Source organism: Octodon degus, unplaced genomic scaffold (genome assembly GCF_000260255.1).
Source record: "Octodon degus isolate 3935 unplaced genomic scaffold, OctDeg1.0 scaffold00144, whole genome shotgun sequence".
Lineage (NCBI taxonomy): Eukaryota > Metazoa > Chordata > Mammalia > Rodentia > Octodontidae > Octodon > Octodon degus.
The window spans coordinates 803,493-824,581 of NW_004524720.1; the positions used below are offsets into that span (position 1 = coordinate 803,493).

The window sequence follows — 21,089 nt, forward strand, 5'->3', positions numbered from 1 at the left end:
AAGTCTGGATGACTGCATTTTTATAACACACCTACTATCACCATCACCAACTAAAAAGACCCAGGTTCCACCACTCTACATTATCACTACCTATGAGCAAAGAACTGAGGCAGTTATCTGCAAAGGAAGAAAAAAAGATCGATATAAATATTTGATAGTAAAAAATGTCCAAATTGCCCAGAGCATTGCCTATATAGTTATGCATTTCCCATCATTCTTTGCACAAGGGACTCTTACTTGATTGGGAACTTCAGTCAATGTTTAAGGAATGGAATATTCTACCCAAACCCAAACGTATGACTTGCACTTCTCTTAACTCAACCAAACAGCTTCAAATACAGACATTCAGTATGAGACTCAGTAACCTTCTCCCTACTTTTTTTGTTTCCAAACTGAGTGGCTTAGAACTCACTTGGATTCTGTTGTTAGGTAAAATCTAGTTTGATCAGTGCATCAGGGCCCCAGCATAGTTTTCACTTTTATTCCTATGCATAATTAAGATGCCTGAAGGAATCTACTAGAGAATGCTAGCCAATGTTCAGTGCACATATAACACTTGGGGATCTGTCTGTTCATGTGAAGGTCAAATATTTACATGGAATGTTGACCATAATTTATAAAACTATTTTAATAAGGCCATCTTTATATATATTTAATTTATTTTATGAATAGCCTCATTTGATAATTAAAAATATGCCTTTCAAATACTTCATAAATATATAAAATTTCACTACATTCCATATTCTTTAAACATGACATCTAAACTCTTTACAAAGCAACAAAAATAATTTTTTCTTTGAAAGTCACTCATGCAATAATTTTTGATGAGCAGGATCTAATTGCATGCAAGAATGGTAGAATGTAGGAATTCCAGGTAAGAATTGTGTACATCTGTAGTATGTTGCATTGTATAGTTCACTTTGTTCAAGACCAGCAGTATTCAAGAAAAATGGGTAATACTCTCTAAATATTTACAATATAAGTGTCCTTCTGGAACTTCTCTATAATGGTGAGTTTGGGATGGTATCTGACTAAAGTTAAGAAAGACTTCGTTGACAAAGATATTAATGCTACCTAAAAAGTTTTCTAAAATACATACTAGCATAATTTAAATGTATGGTAACCAACTGCAATGATTTTTTTAAAATGATCAAGTTTTCTTTAACTGTATCATTAATACACATAAAATGTTTTACATATCTTAGGGTAGGAATCACATTGTTATAATTTATTGGGATAAACTAACAGTAGTTTACAAACCAAACGCTTTTAGCAAATACAGAAGTGTCTTCTGAGGACTTACATAGAAATGTCCTTTGTAAACATTTCCTGTCCTAAGATACCACAGAACTCACATCACAAGGAAAGGTTTTTAGTTACAGTCACAACAACTTTTTTAAAGGTCTGTTTTCCAAGACGGGTGCAGTGCTAAACACCTATCAACTTGGGAAGTTGGGGCAGGAGGATCTCAGTTTGAGGCTAGCTTGGGTAACTCAGTGAGATCTTCATAAAAAACAAAGGGTCTGTCTTCCCTCATTAAATATGTGTTCAGTGTTGGATGTGTGCTCATTGGGATTTTTCAAGCTATAATATTATAATATGAAGGCTATTCACTCAAAAGGCTCTCATTTGAAAAATTTCTAAATGCACACACTGTGAACATATTTTGTAGAGGTAAGAAAACAGCTGCATTTTTTGAATAGTAAAAGGACTCCATCTTAAAGCTGGGCAGGTGAGATCTGTGATGACCCTTCTGGAAACAGCAGTGACTCACACATCTGCCAGGCACTGCCCGTGGTGCTGCACTCACAGCTTCAGGGGCCACCGTGCAAACTACACGGCGCAGCCACAGCGGAGGCCAAAAGTGTGGACCTCAGACATCACTAGCTACATCTTACAGATTAAACTTCACAACATAGAAATATATTAAAGACAACTGCAATTTTTTTTAGAATACAGTATGTGCAAATTTTGATTTTTAGAACTTACAGTCACACATTGTGTTTCAAATAAGACTGTAAAAAGATACGAACAGAACTGCCATCCAATTCTGACCAAGACTGTACATCTATGACAGTGATACAGATTTTTTAAAAAAAGTCCTACTACTGAAATGGCAAATGATTTAATTATGCTCTCTATAAAAAAGACTATCCTGAGAATTCCTCTTAGTTACGAGTGTAACCAGCTCACTGGTATCCAATGGGTTTCAGTCTCTAATTTGTCAAAAGTTGTTTTTAGCTCATTAAATGCCATGGTGAGATCATCATTTATTATAATTTTGTCAAAAAGATGGCCATACTGATTTTCCATTATCTGTGCAGATTTAATCATTTCTTGAAAATCTTCTTCCTACAAAAAGAAAATAGGATGAAAAACTTGGTTAACCAGGCAATTAGATCTCTTCACATCAGTGCAAGCACTCCTCAACAGGTTTACCTCATACTATCTTGTGTTCAGTCTTCCACCTCAGCAGAAATTAGTGACCTTTATAAAGCCCTATCCTTCAGAAGCCCTAACTGCTAAGCCTACAAGCCTAATTTGCTTGTAACTAAATGTTTGGGGAGAGTCAAAACTCTTGCCTGAATGGGACAGTTATCCACTTCCATCTCTTTTTCCAGAGTATTACAGATTTCAGAGTAGAGATCTTTTACTTTCTCCTTTAAATTGATTCCTAGGTATTTCATTTTTTACCACACTATTGTGAAAGAGGGTATGTCCTTAATTTCTCTCTCAGTGATTTTGTTATTTGTGTACAGGAATGCTATTGATTTTTGAGTGATGACTTTGTAGCTATGCTACGAATTCGGTTATTAAATATAGAAGTCTTTTGGTGGAGATTTTGGGGATTTTCTATGTAGAGCACCATGTTATCTGGAGATAATGGTAATTTAATTTCTTCCTTTGCTATCCTTATGCCTTTTATTTCTCTCTCTTGTCTCATTGCTCTGGCTAATGTCTCCAGGACTATATGGAATAGGAGTGGTGATAGTGGATATCCTTGTCTTGTTCCTGATTTTAGAGTGAAAGCTTTCAGTTTTGGGCCATTTAGTATAATGTTGGCTGTTGGTTTGTCCTTAATGGCATTTATCAGATTGACTATTAAAGACTCCCATTCCAGTTTTCTGCAGGGATTTATTTTATCATGAATGTGTATTCAACTTTGTCAAATGATTTTTCCATGTCTATTGAGATGATTATGTAATCTTTAAAACATCTTTGACTCTGTTGATATGGTGTTTTACATTTATTGATTTGCATAGGAAGACCTAACATATGAAAATGGCCACACTTCCAAAACTGCTATACAGATTTAATGTAATCCTGAACAAAATACCATTAGCATGCTTTACAGAAATAGAGAAAACACTCCTAAAATTGATTTGGAACCATGAGAAACCTATAATAACAAACGCAATCCTGGCCAACAAAGGAAAGGCAAGGAGTATCACAATACCAGACCTGAAATTATACTACAGAGCTACTGTGAATAAAAACAGCATGGTAGACTGGGTGTGGTGGCACATGCCTATAATCCCAGTGCTTGGGAGGCTAAAAACAAAAGGATCGCTACAAGTCCAACCTGTAGAGTAGACCCGGTACTAAATACATTTTTTTGAAAAAGCATGGTACTGACAAAAACAAAAACAAAACCTGAGGGTCAATGGAGATTAGAAGATGTAGAAACAAGTCCTTACACACTGAGCTACCTCATCTTTCACAAAAGGGCCAAACATGTTCACTGGAAGAAAGACGGCCTCTTTAATAAACAGTGCAGGAAAAACTGGCTCTTCACAGGCCAAAAACAACCTTGACCCATGTTCATCACCATGCACTAAATTAAAGTAAAAAAAGATCAAAGATCTAAATATTAAAACAGACACACTAAATCTGCTGCTAGAAGAGAAAACAGGTACAACTCTTGAAGGTACAGGGGTAGGCAGAAACTTCAAGAACAAAAATCCTGACTACATGGGAAATACTATATAGAATCAACAACGAGGATCTCATCTTATTAAAAAGCTTTTGCACAGCAAAGGAAGTCACTAATACAGTGAAAAGACACCCAAGAGTAGGAAAAAAATTTTGCCAGCTGTTCCTTAGACATAGGATTACTACTGAGAACATATAAAGATCTAAAAAGAAATCACACCCCCAAACGTAAAAGAACCAATCCAAATATGCACATCTGAAATGAGTACTTCTCACATGAAGAAATACAAACAGCAAATAAATATATGAGAAGATGTTCAGCATCACTGGTCATTCGAGAGATACAAATTAAAACAATGCTGAGATTCCACCTTACTCCAGAAAGAATGGCTGTTATTAAGAAACTTGACCAATAACAAATGCTGCAGGGTAGAAGTTTAAGTTGGTACAACCACTGTGGAAAATATCAGTGTGGCAATTCCTCAGAAAACTAGAGCTAGAGGTCCCATTTCACCCAGCTATTGCCCCTCTTGGTATCTTCCTGAAAGAATTAAAACCATCATACTACAGCAATATATGCACACTGACATTTATAGTAGCACAATTAGTAACAGCTAAATCTTGGAAACAATCCAAATGCGCATCAACCAAGGAATGGATAAAAAAGATGTGGTATTTTTATACAATGGAGTATTACTCAACCATAAAGAAGGGTAAATTAGAGACATTTCTAGCTAAATGGATGCATCCTGAGACCACATTCAAATGAAATAAATTGGAAAAACGTCAATATATATTGTCTCAGTGGTGTGAGAAACTGAATTGTAAAATAGGAAGGAATTTTTCAAAAGATGAACTAGGGTAGAGGCAGGGGTAAAAAAATCAGAAGAATAAAAATGAAAAAATGAGGCTAAAAAATGAGAAGGATAAAAATGATAAAAAAGGATAAAAATAAAAAAAAACATGAAAAGGATAAAATGGGAACAAAGCTTTGTAAATAAGTAGGGGAAGTGGGGTTGAAGGAGGGGAAGCAAGGGGAATGGGGGAAAAAAGATAAATCAAACTCCCCATGATGAATGTGATCATTATATCTAAATGGTACAATAAACCTAAAGATAATTTAAGAAAGAAGAAACAAACAAACAAAAAAAACCCAAATGAAATAAAGGCAACCTAACAAAACAAACGAACAAGTAAGCAGTTAGCCACTAACTATTACATGAACATGTTATTAAAATAGCTTCTTCACCTTTGTTTGCTTATTATCTTTTATAAAATTAATTTTATTGAGAAACAAATAGCAATAAGACAGTTTCAAAACTGATTAGTAGGATAGTTATAATAATTAATACATTGCATATTGTTGCCTTCATAGTAGTAATTCTTAGTACAAGATGCAGACATGATATCCTGTCCAAGAAGGGAAGATTTAATCTGGTGCTTTGCCAGGTGGCATTGTTTGTGCATACTCATAGGAAAGCATTTATAACACAAACCATTCTTTCAGACTTGGATATATTATCAAAGGACAGTATGTTCCAACTCTGGCTCACTAGAGGGGTTTGAGAAGCCCTTCTTGGCCACATTTTGACACTAGGAGATATTTTAGCTATCAAAATCAACATTTTGTAAGTATATACACACATGTGAAAGAGTAAAATCTTATAGAGTGATTTGTTCTAATAGTGTTTGTAGATAGGCTATCATGTCCGCATCTTGTACAGCAATTAACCACTGGGAGGAATGTATGCAATGTGTTCATTATTGAAACTGTCTTACCAATTTGATTTGAAACTGTCTCATTGCTATTTGTTTATCAATAAAATTATGGGAAAAAAAGAAAGAGTAAAATCTTAAGATAATTTTAATTTATAGGCCTTTAAAACCATAAATAATATAACTCTTCACATTAAAACATACAGATAATTTGAGTCTATATTTCAGTGTCACATGATTTTGTAACAGAAAAAATTTTAGCAATAATCGAGCTTTCAGACTAATATCACATGACAGTATCTACTCAGCACAAACATATGTCGTCAGCATTTTGAAAAAAGACCAAATACTGAGAATGAAAAACATGATCTCCACTATTTTACAACTACAATGCAGTTCATAGATTAATACTGACTGAAGTTAAACATAAGATAATTAACAAGAGGACAAAGTTCTTCACCTTTGTTTGCTTATTATCTTTTATAAAATTAATTTTATTGAGAAACAAATAGCAATAAGACAGTTTCAAAACCGATTAGTAGGATAGTTACAATAATTAATACATTGCATATTGTTGTCTTCATAGTAGTAATTCTTAGTACAAGATGCAGACATGATATCCTGTCCAAATACTATTAGTACCAATCTTTCTTCTCATTGAATTAAGAGAAAGTAGCTGTATATCTATCCTAAATATATTGTATATACAGAACCAAAATGGTCCTTCATTTGTATCCCCTTTTTTGGTTCAGTTTTGTCAGAGATGGGTATTCCATTGTCATTTAAATATTGTAGGTGTGTGAATTCAGCAAAATATTCCAATATAGTCCAGTAGTCCATAACAGTAGTGGGTCTTCTGTAGGACTGGCAATGTCAGAAGTTGTTGACTTGAGCCTTTACAGCTCAGCATATTAATATGGCTTTACTTTTTATATTTCATTTTTATACTTTTCTGCTGGATGGTTAAGACCAAGGTAAAGCAGGACCTATGCAACAAGAGTTGTATCTTTTGGGTCTGATAAGGTCAGGGAAATCCTCTCAGGATTTATCCTGAGATCCTGTACCTCAGATTGTAGAACCTTTGTCAATGTCAGCCATGTGGATGAGTCACAGCCATTGCTTGGCCAATTTTCTCTCTGTGAAAGCCTGAGAGAAAATTTTCTCTCCATGTGACTCTCCTTAGGCACACTCTACACCATTGATCACTTTCCTTTGTGGTCCCATAATTTCCTTGATCAGAAAATTTGGGACACAACTGAATTACAGGATGTTACAGTACAGGTTCTCCTGGGTCCTGAGTCCTCACTGATCTTGAAAGGTTAGGGACAAAATGTTGGCTGTCCTTGCAGCCCTTCTTTTTCTCTAATTTTTGGTCTGCAAACTTAGGTTGTTAACCCTCCAGAAGAGAAGCTTAATGATATTATTACTCCAAAATATAAGCAATTGAGTTTAATCTATTTGTCTGACTATCAAACATCCTAGACATAACGTGGAACAAGTATTTTCCATCAAGTATTGATGTTAAACTTTGAATCCCTACAGAATGTGAAGAAAAAAAAATAAATAAAATAAAAAATGTTTTTAAAATAGGAATAAACAATTACATATTTTACATACAAATTTAGAAATCTAACCATATACAGCATTGTAGCAGGACAGTTCTATGACATTTTTTTCCTTGTCTCTCGTTTTCATTTATTACCCTTTTTTTTAAGAGGGTTTTTTTGTTTGTTTGTTTTGTTGTGTTTTTTAAGGTACCAGAGATCAAACTCAGGACCTTGTGCTTGCCAGGAAGCTGCTTCAGCTGCTGAGCTATATCCTCAGCCCCTATTTATTACCCTTTTTTAAAAAACAGACATTTACTTGAGAGATAGTATAGTAGTAATTGGTATAACATGACAAGCAGTATGTATTTAAAAGACCAGAATGACAGGCATTCCAAGCATGACCCTACTATTACACATTGCTATCTTCAGTGCAGTTGCTTAGTTCACAGGTTTCAGCAAATTCAGTTAGTCAGGGTGAAAATCCTACCAATTAACTGCTAGTTTCAAAAACCTGGTAGAGATTCTTAGGATCATTGCCTTGCCCATCTTGTAAATATAAATGTATGGCTTTGCCCCTGTCATGTTTCCTAGATTTTCTCCTTGCCCTCTCTTTGTTGTTTAATCCTTAAGTTCTCACTTTCCTTTTAATTGTGTTATACTTTTCTATTTTTATATCTTTTTTTGAGTTCTTACGCTAGGGAGACTATACAATATTTACACATGTGGGTCTGGTTTATTTCACTTATGAGTATATCTTCAAGTGGTATCCACTTAAATATAAAAGCTTCTAGTTTATCATTCTTTATAGCTAAGGAATACTCTATTGTATAAAAATACCATGTCTTTTTCATCCATTCCTCAGGTGACAGGCATCTGGGTTGTGTCCAGGGTTTGGCAATCACAAATTGTGCTGCTATAAACATAGGTGCACATATATCACTATGATATGACGTTTTGGTCAAAGGTAGAGTGTATCATCTTGAGCAGACTGGAAACAAAAGCCAAGAGAGACCTTACCAGCAGTTGGGTGTTAACTTGCAGTAGCCAGACTCACTTAACATTGATTAGAAATACCAACATGGCGCTTTTTCTTTTTACTGTGTTACATATGATTGCTGATTCCAGGAGACAAAGCACATTCTTAGTTTTCATTTAGACTATTAATGATTAACAATAATTGATCCAGGCAGTTTTAGCTTTAAAAATCAGGGGAATCTGCACAAAATTTATCCTACCTTTTATATAAATGTCTGGTCTAGAGAAATAGTATAAAAACAGTTTGAGTCAGCTTACTATGATGATTCATTCAGAAGCACAAAAGGGAATTATAACGCAGTTGATCAAACTACAGGTACCCACCCTGGACAAAGAGTAGACTACAGAAGCAAGTACATAGTATAGTCAGCATAAATCATATAAAGATTATACAAACTTACAATGTAAATTAGTACAGATTCTTTAGCCTCATGCAAGTTTTAGTTAATTATAAAAAAAAATACGTCTTTGAATGCAACTGTGCCTTGTATGGGTTTTTGGGCCACAAGTTCGCCTTTAGTAGTGTTGCCACTTGCATATATGCCTTGACACAATGCTTTTTGCATTATCACTAAGTATCCTCATACTCACTGTAAAAGGTTTTGCAGCACCCTGGTCATCTCTGCTTGAAATAATCTTTGCATTTTTTCTTGTCTCTCTCAAACGCTCTATTGATGGAGGCTTTATAAATATCACATAGGGTTTAAATTCAAGTGTCCTTAAATGCTTCACAGTCTATAAGGAAAAAAAAGAATTTTCCTCACTTTTCATTACCCAATAAATTATTAAATTTTTTTCTGAGGAAAAAATTCATTAAGGTTAGTGAATCTTTTGATATATTATTGTTCAATCAATTTTTGACAAGTAAGGCAACAATATCCTTAAAAAGAAGTTACAGAATATAACTTACATTTTAAAATGATTTGAAAAACACTATAAGTAATACTGAAAACAACTCAATGCAAATACCATGAAACTCATTTTTAGATCAAATACCAACAGAATATGATGGAGTAAAGAACCTCCTGCTTTACTTCATATGGTTATATGGTTCTTGGGGATTTTTCTACTCCTCTTTTCTAATCATCCCATAGGCCTCTGCTTTGTGCCAAGCCAGGTCCTTCCTCCTGCTCCTCAGAGGTCCCTAAATGGAGAGCCCTGCTCTCTGTCTGCCCTGCAAGTGTCTTCTGTTATTCACACTCTGCCTCTGGGGATGCATTCATGGTCAAGGTGACTACTGAAGGGGAACAGCTGAGAGATGAGACAGGTGAGAACCACGCAGAGCACTGGCGCTCAGCAGGGACATGCCATTCATTGCTGGCTCCAGAGTCACCCTCCTGAGAGGAGCAAGGGGCCTCTACAGATCTTTCTGACGTCTTCTGGAATTTGTGCAATCCAAGCTAACACTATCAGAGGAGGAAGAACCTGTCCTCTTGAAAGGCCAGGAAGATGCTGTGTGGTGGTTAGCATGTGGACAGCTGCTGGTGTGATAAGGCACCCTGAGTCCAGGATGTTCGTTGGAGGTCCCAGGGCGATGGACAATGACCGCCTCCCCCCCCCCACAGCCATCATAGTGCTCTCATCAAGTCCATGCCATTCCTATGAGGTTCTCTACTTCTAGGATATATTTGGGGCCAAAATCAGAGAACATGAGTGACAATCAAAATGTCCATTGTGAAAATGGTAAACACTTAATATGTAACATATAATATACTACACATATAAAAAGAATGTATAATACATAACAAAATATATTATGTACATAATAAGGTATTTTGTAAGATTATGAAATATATAGAAATACCTAAGAATTACTAAACTGAATAAAAACAAGAGTTATATGGTTCTTGGGGATTTTTCTACTCCTCTTTTCTAATAATATGGGCTTCTTTTCCCACCAAAGATGTCTCAAATTCACTGATATGAACAGACTTTACATTGCTCTACCTCCAACTGAAATGTTCAGCGGGAGTGCAGTGGATTACATGGGTCACAAGATTACTTTTGCCATTTACTTACATGAGGCTGAACATCTAACAAGCAAACTTTGTTTTTAGCTAGGACAGATCGAACTGAATCTATACTTGTGCCATAGTAGTTGTTTTTATATTCACCATATTCGATGAACCTGTAGAAAATTAGAGATGTACCAGAATTACTTTGGAATTAAAAAAATAGGTGTCAGGATATAACTCTTAGGTAAAGATATTTGTGCCGAACATGTAAATTTTTACCATGTTTAATAAAATAAATAGGACACATACTTCAGCATGTCAATTTTTAAAAATTCTATCCTACATGTTCAAATCAGTAATACCTGTTTATATTACACTTAAGCAAAAGAAAAAGTAGCCCAGTGGAACTCTAACATTTTCCATCACCCCCTTTCTCAGAAGTAATGCAATACAATAAAAGGATGGATAAGGCAAACAATAGAAACTACTGAAACTTCACTACGCACTACAGAGCAGCCGCACTCGGCTTCAGAATGCGGGAGCTGGGTGGTGGCTGACGGAACCAGCACAGCCGATTATGTGCTATAAAAACACCATCATTGCACCAAATGCAAAGAAAGCATTTCAATGTTTCAATAAAATTTCACAATCCTGCATTAAAACATACATTGCTTCTGATACCCTGAAATACTCATGCTTGAGCATATGGAAAACTGGAAGGAAAATTTAGAGCTAGCTAGAGAAGGTAATACATACAGGATAAGAATTTCATCCAATTTTTGAAGTGGCAAGGTGAAAATAAGGGTTGTGTGAGTGTGTGTATGCGTGTGTGTGTGTGTGTGTGTGTGTGTGTGTGTGTGTGTGTGTCTATGTGTAAAGGATCTAGCAATAGAGTACACAGTTGCCCACTAATGTTTAAAGTAAAATTCTACCCAACTTGAACATTAAGGGTAAATTAGTAGGGAGGAGAGATGTCACAAAGCTACTAGCAAAGCACAGGATGCAAAAAATCTCCTAAATAGGGGATGCTGAACCTGTTGCAGCTTCCGGTGATGGCAGTCTGCACGCACACCTTAGCTTCACCACCACTGTGAGCACATCATCTAACAGAAATGCAACAACTTGCAACTTATTTAAAAATCAAGGCAAAGACTGGTGACAATTATTGAATTATCACTTTTGTAAGTTTCAAATATGACAATTAAAACACAATTTAAAGGGAAAAGAACCCCAAGTTATCTAAAACCAAATGTACAGTCACATACTTAGAAAACAATAGCCACATGAAATTTCTACAAAATATCCACTACATACTTGTTATTTTGTACATCTGTCTCAAACAAGTGCTTGGAAATAAAAATATATTCAACACCATCACTCTCCTGGCTTCTTCTTGCTCTTGTAGTATCTGTGATTTAATAAAAAAGAAAATTAGGAAAACCACATTAGCCACTTTAACGAAAATATTATTTAAAAAAGTCAAAGTATATTTGAAGCTATTTCCTTATATGGATTTAAAAACGTGAAAAGGCAAATTAGCTAATAAAATATGTTAAAGTGTCATAAATATAGGTTTTCCACTATTGTTAAAATTGGAAGTTAGATTAATTGGAAGTTAAATTCAACTGTATTTTGTTTGAAGTCTTTTTAATATAATTAAATATAAGTGGCATTGTGAACCCTTAAGGGAAAATTGTTTTCTTTTGTATACATGATTATTATTTTATTTACTGATCTTTATTCTCAGCAGCAAGTCTATTGTCCACTAGGTTACAAGGTAGGCTGAAATTATTTTGCTGTCTCCCTCATATTGTGCATGGTAATCTGCCTTCAAAGTTTAGTTCTCTGAAATGAACGAAGTCATTAAATGTATTTTAACTTTATGTAATTATAAACAGCATATTAGAATATAATGATTTCCATACTATCAGTAGTTTTGCTTCACTGTTTGTTATTGAATGAGGTGACAAATACAGGATTATTTGACAACACCAATAACAATGAAACCAAGAGAGTAAAATGGATCTTTAAAATTAACATTTTTCTTTTTATTCAGTGGTGCAGAGGAACTGAGGTGCAGCCCAGCAGGCGGGGTCCAGTTCTGCAGACCAACTTGGCCCTACAGGTAGAGTTCAGCCTGGCAGGTGGAATTTGGCACAGAGGGCAGAATTTGGTGGCACAGTTCTCAGAGGAGAGGCTAAGACCTGTGGCTAGACCTGGTGAGCTAAGGCAAACTTTTAGGCCCAGTAGGGCCCAGTCTCAGGCCCAGACCTACAGGATCTCCTCACGGCATGAAGGCAGCAGGCAGTGTGGGGGAACTAGCGCACCTGCAAGACTCCAGGTATGGGAAGGGGAGGAGCCCAGACAGAACTCAGAGGAACCAGTTTGCATACAAATTCTCAGTTTATGATCTGCTTTGCTGTACAGCTATAATGTTTGCTCCTATGGTCTAAAATACAAACCATTAGTTATCAAAGTTTGTCAATTTCTAAATTTCACTTTCTGTTATACTGCTAATTGTACTGCTGTAACTAAAATACCACATCTGCTTTAACCACATAGTCTTCCTTGGGTAATAATAATATTGGGAGGTACTTAGATAAAAACTCACCAAAGCCCTATACTAAAGAACAGAGGACAGTGCCAAATGGAAACCAATATCCCACTCTCAATAAAGACAGCAAAATCTTGGGACACAACAAACAAGAATCTCTGACACAAAAAGATACCTAAAGAAAAGATTCATTACAAAGAGGCTCTGATTGCAGTGATACAGCTACCTATAATCAAAGTTCATGGAAATCAAAATAAAGAGCTCTCTCTGAAATAGACCATGACAACATGAAGGAACCAAATGCAATCTCAGAACCCAAGCCCACCCAGAATAAATCTAGGAGACACTGACATAGAAGAAATAGGCACATCCGAAATCTCTGAAATAATAGCAACTGAACTAAAGAAACAACTGCAGAAGGGTATATAGGAAATAAGATCAGAAATAATATCCTAGGTAAAAAAGAAATGATAACTACACTGAAAGAATTACTAAGCATGTATAAAGAAGACAGTGATAAAAAAAACAGAGAACAGAAAAATGATGGAAACTTGAATAAGAAATATAGGAAAAAATGCATAATATAGGAAGAATGCATAAAGCAGCTTCAAAGACATATACAGAAAATTAAAACTTCCATTAAAAGTTGTCAAAGCTGTTTGAATGAAAGTGAAGATAGAGCAGGGCCGGGGAGATAGCTCAGTAGAATAAGCGCTTGCCTGGCAAGCACAGGGCCTGAGTTCAATACCTGATTCCACAAAAAAAAAAAAAAAAAAAAAAAAAAAAAAAAGTGAAGCTAGACTTTCAGACCTTGAAGACATAGTTGCAGCTAGTGATCAGGAAAAGAAAAATCTCTTAAAAACAAGGATCCAGGAAATAATAATTCAACAGCTGCAAGATGATGCAAAGATGAACAATAGAAGACTAATAGGTATCAATGAGAAAGAAAGAGCCAACACAAACAACATAAAAAGAATATGGGCAGATGTAATAGCAGAAAACTTCCCAAATATGGGGAAACAATCTAATATTCAGACAACTAAGGAATATAGAACTCCAAATAATATCAACTCAAATCTACACCCAGATATATAATAATGAAGATCCTGGAAATTCAGCACAAGAACAACATACTAAAAGCCACGAGAGAAGAGAAAGAGATCACATTTAAAGGAAAAACCAACAGAATAACAGCAGATTTTTCAACATAAATCATCAAGAAGTACATGGAGTGAAGTATTTCAAGTCCTACAAGAAAACAAACTGCAACCTAGACTGATAAACCCTGCAAAACTCTCTTTCAAATTTAATAGAGAAGTAAAGTACTTTCATGACAAGTAAAGCAATTCATGATGACCAAACTAACCCAACACAGAGTACTAGAAGACATTCTAGAAAGGAATCAAAATGACCACAACTCCAGGCCGGGGAGATGGCTCGGTGGAATAAGCGCTTCCCTGGCAAGCGTAAGGCCCTGAGTTCAATCCCCGGTTCCACAAAAAAAAAAAAAAAAAAAAAATGACCACAACTCCAAGAATAACAAGAGAAAGAACCCACCACACAGGGAAAACAATTAAACACAGTAAAAGTAGGGAACCACCAATAGGAAAAGAACATGACAAACAAACCAATACATATCAATTATAACCATGTAAATGGACTCAATTCACCAATTAAAAGAAATGGATTGGCAGAGAGTATCAAGAAACAAAATCCAACAATACGCTATTTACAAGAAACACATTTAATTCAAAAAGAAATTCATACGCTGAAAGTCAAAGGATAAAAAACAATATTACATGCTCCAGGAGCTCAGAAAAAAGCAGAGGTAGCTATTCTGCTTGTAGACAATCTAAACTTCAAACCAAGAATGATTAATGAGAAAAAGAAGGTCACTGCACACTGGTTAGGGGAAAATTTCAAGAGGAAAAAATAACAGTCATAAATATGTATGCACCAAATATGGGAGCACCCAACTATATAAGATAAATTTTAAAGGATATGAAAAATCTAATAATCAATGACACAATATTAACAGGGGACCTTAGCTTAGAAAGATAAGTCAAGCAGGAAAAAATTATCAAAGAGATAGTAGAACTGAACAAAACCTTTGAACAAATGGACTTGGTGGACATTTGCTCCACCCAACAACATCTGAATGTACATTCCTTTCAGCTGCACATGGGATAGTCTCTAAAATAGACCACATATTAGTCCATAGATCATGCTTAAATGCAAGAAAACAGAAATTATCCCATGCATATTTGCTGACCACAGTGCAACAAAACTGGAAATTAACAACAAAACAAATTGCAAAACCACATGGAAATTAAATAACAACCTCTTCAGAAACCAATGGGTCACAGATGAAATTAAACAATACTTTCAAGCCAACAAAAACTCAAACACAACTTACTGGAATTTGTGGGATGCAATGAAAGCAGTTCTCAGAGAGAAATATATAGTGCTGAACTTACATAGGAAAATGGAACAAGAACAATTAAGTGTCCTAATGCCACACCTCAAGCTTCTATAAAAAGAAGAGCAAACCAAGCCCAAAGCCCAAAGAAGGCAGGAAATTGTAAAGATTAGAGCAGAAATTAAAGCAATTGAGACTAAGAAAACAGTACAAAGAATTAATGAGTCAAGGAGCTGGTTCTTTGAAAGATTAAATAAAATTGATAAACCCCTAGTCAATCTCATCAAAAAGAGGAAAGAAAAAACTCAAATTCGGGGCTGGGGAGATGGCTCAGTGGAATAAGTGCTTCCCTGGCAAGCGCAAGGGTCTGAGTTCAGTCCCGGTTCCACCAGAAAAAAACCAACCAAACAAACAAACAAAAAACCCTCAAATTCAAGAAATAAGGAATAAAAAAGCATACTATAGGCACCATGAGGATGCAACATACTGGTAAACTCCAATAGAAGCCCAGACTTTTTATAAAAGAACAAGGAATGAAAAACACTCCTCTGTGTTGACATATGTCATGGGAATCCAAGAGGGAGAAACCCAGAAAAAGAAACACTTTAATCCTGTGTATGAACCAACATTAGTCTAAGAACAACCATCCCCACCCTTATATTAGTAGTTAAGATTCAAACTAGCACAGCAGAGATTTAAGTTCTAAACTCGGAAGTGAACTGAGATTAGAATATACAAGTATTAGTTGGGTGCAATAGTGCACCCAAAATCCTAAAGTCCCAGTGACCCAGGAAGCTAAGGCAGACGACTTTAACTTTCCCACCACCCCGGGCAGTGTAGGGAGATCATGTCTCCCTAAATTAGAAGGGAATTGAGACCAAATACACAAATCTCAGCTTAATCCTTAATCATGAGCATGATACACACTCAATTCAATGTAGAAAATACATAGAGAAACTAAACTGAGAAATGAATCATATATAGACTAATCCCTGAATCAGGACAGACCTAATGCAACATGGAGAAGGTAAATGAGATAGAGCTAAGGGTCTAAGCATAACCAGGTTCACTTCCTTCTAAAATAAAAACATCAACATTCTCTGTAGTATTATAACAGGACCTACAATTAATACACTACATTTGTAATATCTGGACCATAATCCAAAAGTATTCAATATAAAAGAACCAAGGAAATATAACCAATTCTCTTGGAGAAAAACAATAGGTGGAAACCCTGAGTGATCCAAAGTTAGAATTATCACAGACTCTAAAGCAATTATTAGAACTGTGCTTCATAAAGTAAGGGAAAAGATGCCTGAGTTAAGTGAAAATATGAATTTTTAGCCGAAAATCAGACATTGTAAAAAACAAAATGAAAAATTTAGAACTGAAAAAAATAGAGTATCTCACAGAAAGAAATCATTAGATGGCTGAAAATAGATCAATAAAAAATTATATAATCTGTGTTTTGGAGAAAGTGTAAGCACAATGTCCCGAGTTCAATCCCCAGTACCACATGCCATGTCAGCCCCAGACTCTGGGAGTGCCATACTGGCACTGAGGAGGCTGAGACAGGAGGATCACTACAAGTCCAAACTGCCTGTGAGACCCTGTACCAAAAGAATACAAATGCAAATGCAAAACAATTATATAATCTGGAAAACAAAGAGGAAAAAGGTTATAAAAATTTAAATAAAACTCCAGAGACCTTGGTGAAAAGACTGAAATGGCTACCATATGTGTAACATGGAAGAGGAAATAAAGGACTGGGTAGGAAAAAAATGTATCTAAAGAATTAATAATCTCCATACTGCTACATATGGTAAAGGAAATAAACTTACAGATTTCAGAAGCACAGAAAATCTCAACAGGTTAAGTTCATTTAAAAAACATGCCCAGATATATTATAACCAAATAGTAAAAGTTGAACATGTATAAAAAATGATGCATAAAAAATTTAGCAACTGGAAGAGATACAGTCCATATAAGGGCTGATTTACATGATCACAGATTTCTTGTCACAGATTATGAAAACAAGATATTAATTTACCTAAGACACTGAAGAAAAGACATATTAAACAAAACATCTTTCAGGAAGAGCGGTATCTTAATTACTCTTCTCTCATTGCTGGGACAAATACCCAACACTCAAAATGAAGGAAGGAAAGGTTTATTTAGCTCACAGTTACTGAAGGTTTCAGTCCATACTCAGCTGGCTCCAAGGCAGAATGGTGCAAGGCAGAGAACAACCTTTCATGGTGGCAGCAAAGAGCAAGAGCACAGGGAGAGGTAGCAGCAGCTCAAGCCACTAGCTTCTCTTCCCTCCTTACATTATAAGGCAAACTCCCTGCCCCAGGGCAGGTGCAGCATCCACACCCACAATAATCAAGCACAAACTCCAGAAGCTGCCCCATGACTGCATGAGGCTTTAGGGGGACACCTATGCACAAACCATAACAAGAGGCAAGGTGAAACTAATAAAAAAGGATAAAGAAAAACTAATCGAATTGTCTAATAGATTGCTCTAAAAGAAATAGTTAAGGAAATAAACCAATTTTGCACATCTAAAATGCACTAAAACAATAAAATAAAAACACAAAATACCTTTTTTTTTTTTTTTTTTGCAGAACCGGGGATTGAACTCAGGTCCTTGTGCTTGCCAGTCAAGTGCTTATTCTACTGAGCTATCTCCCTGGATCCAAAATACTTTTTAAAAAGAAATATTCATGGGACTTTTTTAGGGTAAAGAGAAATGATAAATAAAAAACTTTTATCTCTAGAAATGAAAGAATAAGTAGTTGAGTAAATATAAAGTCTGCTTTATTTCTCTTAAATTCATCAAAATATTTGTTTTAGAGTGAAATTCATATTGTATACAGAGTTTTCAATAACTAAAAATATATTCAATAACTGCAAAAAAGGATTTAGGCAGAGGTCAGAACCTTGCTTGCCATATTTCTATATTTTATATGAAATGAGACAAAATTAATTCTGAGAAGATTCTAAATATATATTTGATATGCATATTGTAATCCATAGAGCAACCACGAAAAAATTAATGCAAACACACATAAACCAGAGTTGAGAAGTAGATTACAACAAAATACTAAAAAGACATTTAGTGTGCTAAGGAGACTCACATGGAGAGAAAACATTCTCTCAGGCTTTCACAAAGAGCAAATTGGTCAAGCAATGGCCGTGACTCATCCACATGGCTGACACTGACAAAGGATCTGCAAATTGCGGTACAGGGTTTCAGGGTGAATCCTGAGGGGATTTATCTGACCTTATCAGATACAAAAGATGCATTTCTTGTTATATAGGTCTTGTTTATCTTGGTCTTAACAATCCAGCAGAAAAGTATAAAAACGAGGTATAAAAAGTAAAGCCATATTAATATGCTGAGCTGTGAAAGGTTCAAGTGAACAACTTCTGACATTGCCAGTCCTACGGATAACCCACTACTATTATGGACTACTGGACTATATTGGAATATTTTGCTGAATTCACGCACCTACAATATTTAAATGGTAATGGGATATCCATCTCTGACAAAAATAATCAAAAAAGGGGGATACAAAAGAAGGACCATTTTTTATCTGTATATACAAAATAGTTTGGATAGATATTCAGCTACTTTCTCTTAACTCAATGAGAAGAAAGATTCGTACTAATAGTATTTGGACAGGATATCATGTCTGCATCTTGTACTATGAATAACCACTAAGAAGATAACAATATGCAATGTATTAATTATTGAAACTGTCCTATTAATCGGTTTTGAAACTGTCTCATTGCTGTTTCTCAATAAAATTAATAAAAAATAAAATAAAATAATTTTAAAAAGACGTTTAGAAAATCTAAAAGAAAGCAGAAAAAAGGAAAATGAAATAGAGAAAGGAAAAACAGAAAATAATTTTAAAAAGCTGTGCAAATTAATTTTCATAATTCAATCTGTGCTTAATTAGTTTTTGTAGCACCGATTAAATAGCCGAGATTTACAGAATGAGCAAAACCCTACCTAGTACATATCTGCCTAAAAGTCAGTATTTAAGACACAAGATACTGAGAAAAATACACAGAAAGTATATAAACAGTAAGTATAAGAAGACTATGTAATAGTAAACTCTCTTTGAAAACAGACTGGTAGTTTCTTTAAAAACTTAACCGGATGATGTCACTATTCTCCTATGTGTTTGCCAAAGAAAACAAAAAAAAGTTCATCAAAAGTTTTGTACCCAAACTGCATCATAATAGATTTACTTGTGGCAGCCAAAATGATCTCCATGAGAAATCACAGAAAATAATAACTATGGTTATTATGGTTATTATTACAAAACCGATTAATAGGACAGTTTCAATAATTAATACATTCCAAGGATTCCCAAGTTTGGACAGTACTGATTTTGGAATCCATTTGATACCAACCATCATATCTCTTGTTAACTAATTTTTAGCCATTTAAGCTCAACAATTAGTATCCCTTTAAGTACTACTGTGTCAACTAAGTTGAAGATAACATTATGCAACCACTGTCAAATTCCTGTTATTTTAATGAAATTTTGTATCATTTTTAATGGTTTGTCTTACATGTTGTATTCTTTAAAAAATAAAAGTAAATACTGGTATGTGCCATGTGATGATGTTTTGCATTAGGGACTGTACATATGATATGAACCTATAAGAATATATTATCTAGTGCTTTATAACCAATTTAGTTTCTGTAGGCCCAAATGATGACAATGCCTAAAAACATATTACTCAAGGTATGGCTTGTTGTTTAATAGTATGTGAACTTTTTTTTTTTAAGTGAAGTAACTATAGATTCAAAAATAGTTACAAGAGAAGCACAGAGAGCTTCCGTGCACTCGCTGCTGAGCTCCCTCTTACAAGATTTAACTATCACATGTTATCAAAATCAGGAAATCAACATCAGCAAATTGTGATTAATTAAACTGCTAAGTATTTTACTTTAACATTCAAAAAGCTGAGTAAGATAAACAGAAAAATTTACATACAAGTCATGGAAACACATTTAAGTGGAGCTTAATGAATTTTTGCAGATCAAACATGCCCAGGAAACCAGAACTCTATGAAGCAGCACAAAACCAACTAGCACTCATGAATCCTGGCTTGGGTTTCCTTCCCAGACCACCTCCTCCAAATTTCTCATAGTACATACTAAGTGTTGATTTTCTGAAATTGTAAAAATACTCATAATACACATTTCTAGTACTCAACTGTGTGACTATATCATAATATATCATAATTTGCTCATGCATTCTACTGCTGATGGGCATTGAAGTAGTCTTAATTTTTTTTTCTCTTTTTTTCTTTTTTTTATTTTTCAACAAATAATACACTGCATATATTCTTCTTAGTGGTTAATTGCTGTACAAGATGCGGACTTGTGATCCTATTTACAAACACCATTAGAACAAATCATTCTATTCATTAACAGAATGTAACTATATATCTATCCCAACCACTTTGAATACACAGATACAAAATGGACATTCATCGGTATACCCCATTTTTCCTAAGTTCCGTTATTGAATATTATAGGTGTGTAAACTCAGCAAAATATTCTAAAAGAGTCCAGTAGCCCATAATAGCATTGGGTCTTCTGTTTAACTGGCAATGTCAGAAATTATTAACCTGAGTCCCCCACAGCTCAACTTAACAGCATGGCTTTATTTCTTATAATTTCGTCTTCATACTTTTCTGCTGGATGGTTAAGACCAAGGTAAAGCAGGACCTATGCAACAAGAGTTGTAGCTTTTTGGTCTGAGAAGGTCAGTGAAATGCCCTCAGGATTTGTCCTGAGATCCTGTACCTCAGATTGTAGAACCCTTATCAGTGCAGCCATGTGAATGAGTCACGGCCAATGCTTGGCCAATGTGCTCTCTGTGAAAGCCTGAGAGAGTATC

General features: G+C 35.0%; 1 protein-coding gene across 5 annotated transcripts in view; it reads right to left on the bottom strand.

Moving 5' to 3' along the window:
- Positions 1–406: 406 nt before the first annotated feature.
- The window catches only part of Mpp7 (membrane palmitoylated protein 7), a 256,221-nt gene continuing 235,538 nt past the window's right edge, over positions 407–21,089 (bottom strand). For 4 of the 5 annotated variants that reach the window (XM_023701930.1, XM_004641864.3, XM_023701931.1 and 1 more), the window contains 4 exons: positions 11,501–11,594; positions 10,251–10,359; positions 8,823–8,966; positions 2,169–2,352 (listed from right to left, as the gene is read on the bottom strand). In XM_023701930.1, the coding sequence (XP_023557698.1) occupies positions 2,173–2,352; positions 8,823–8,966; positions 10,251–10,359; positions 11,501–11,594 (527 nt within the window). In that variant the 3' untranslated portion in view covers positions 2,169–2,172. Of the gene's footprint in view, positions 2,353–8,822; positions 8,967–10,250; positions 10,360–11,500; positions 11,595–21,089 lie in introns of all 5 variants that reach the window. The other variant, XM_023701932.1, reaches the window with a different exon arrangement.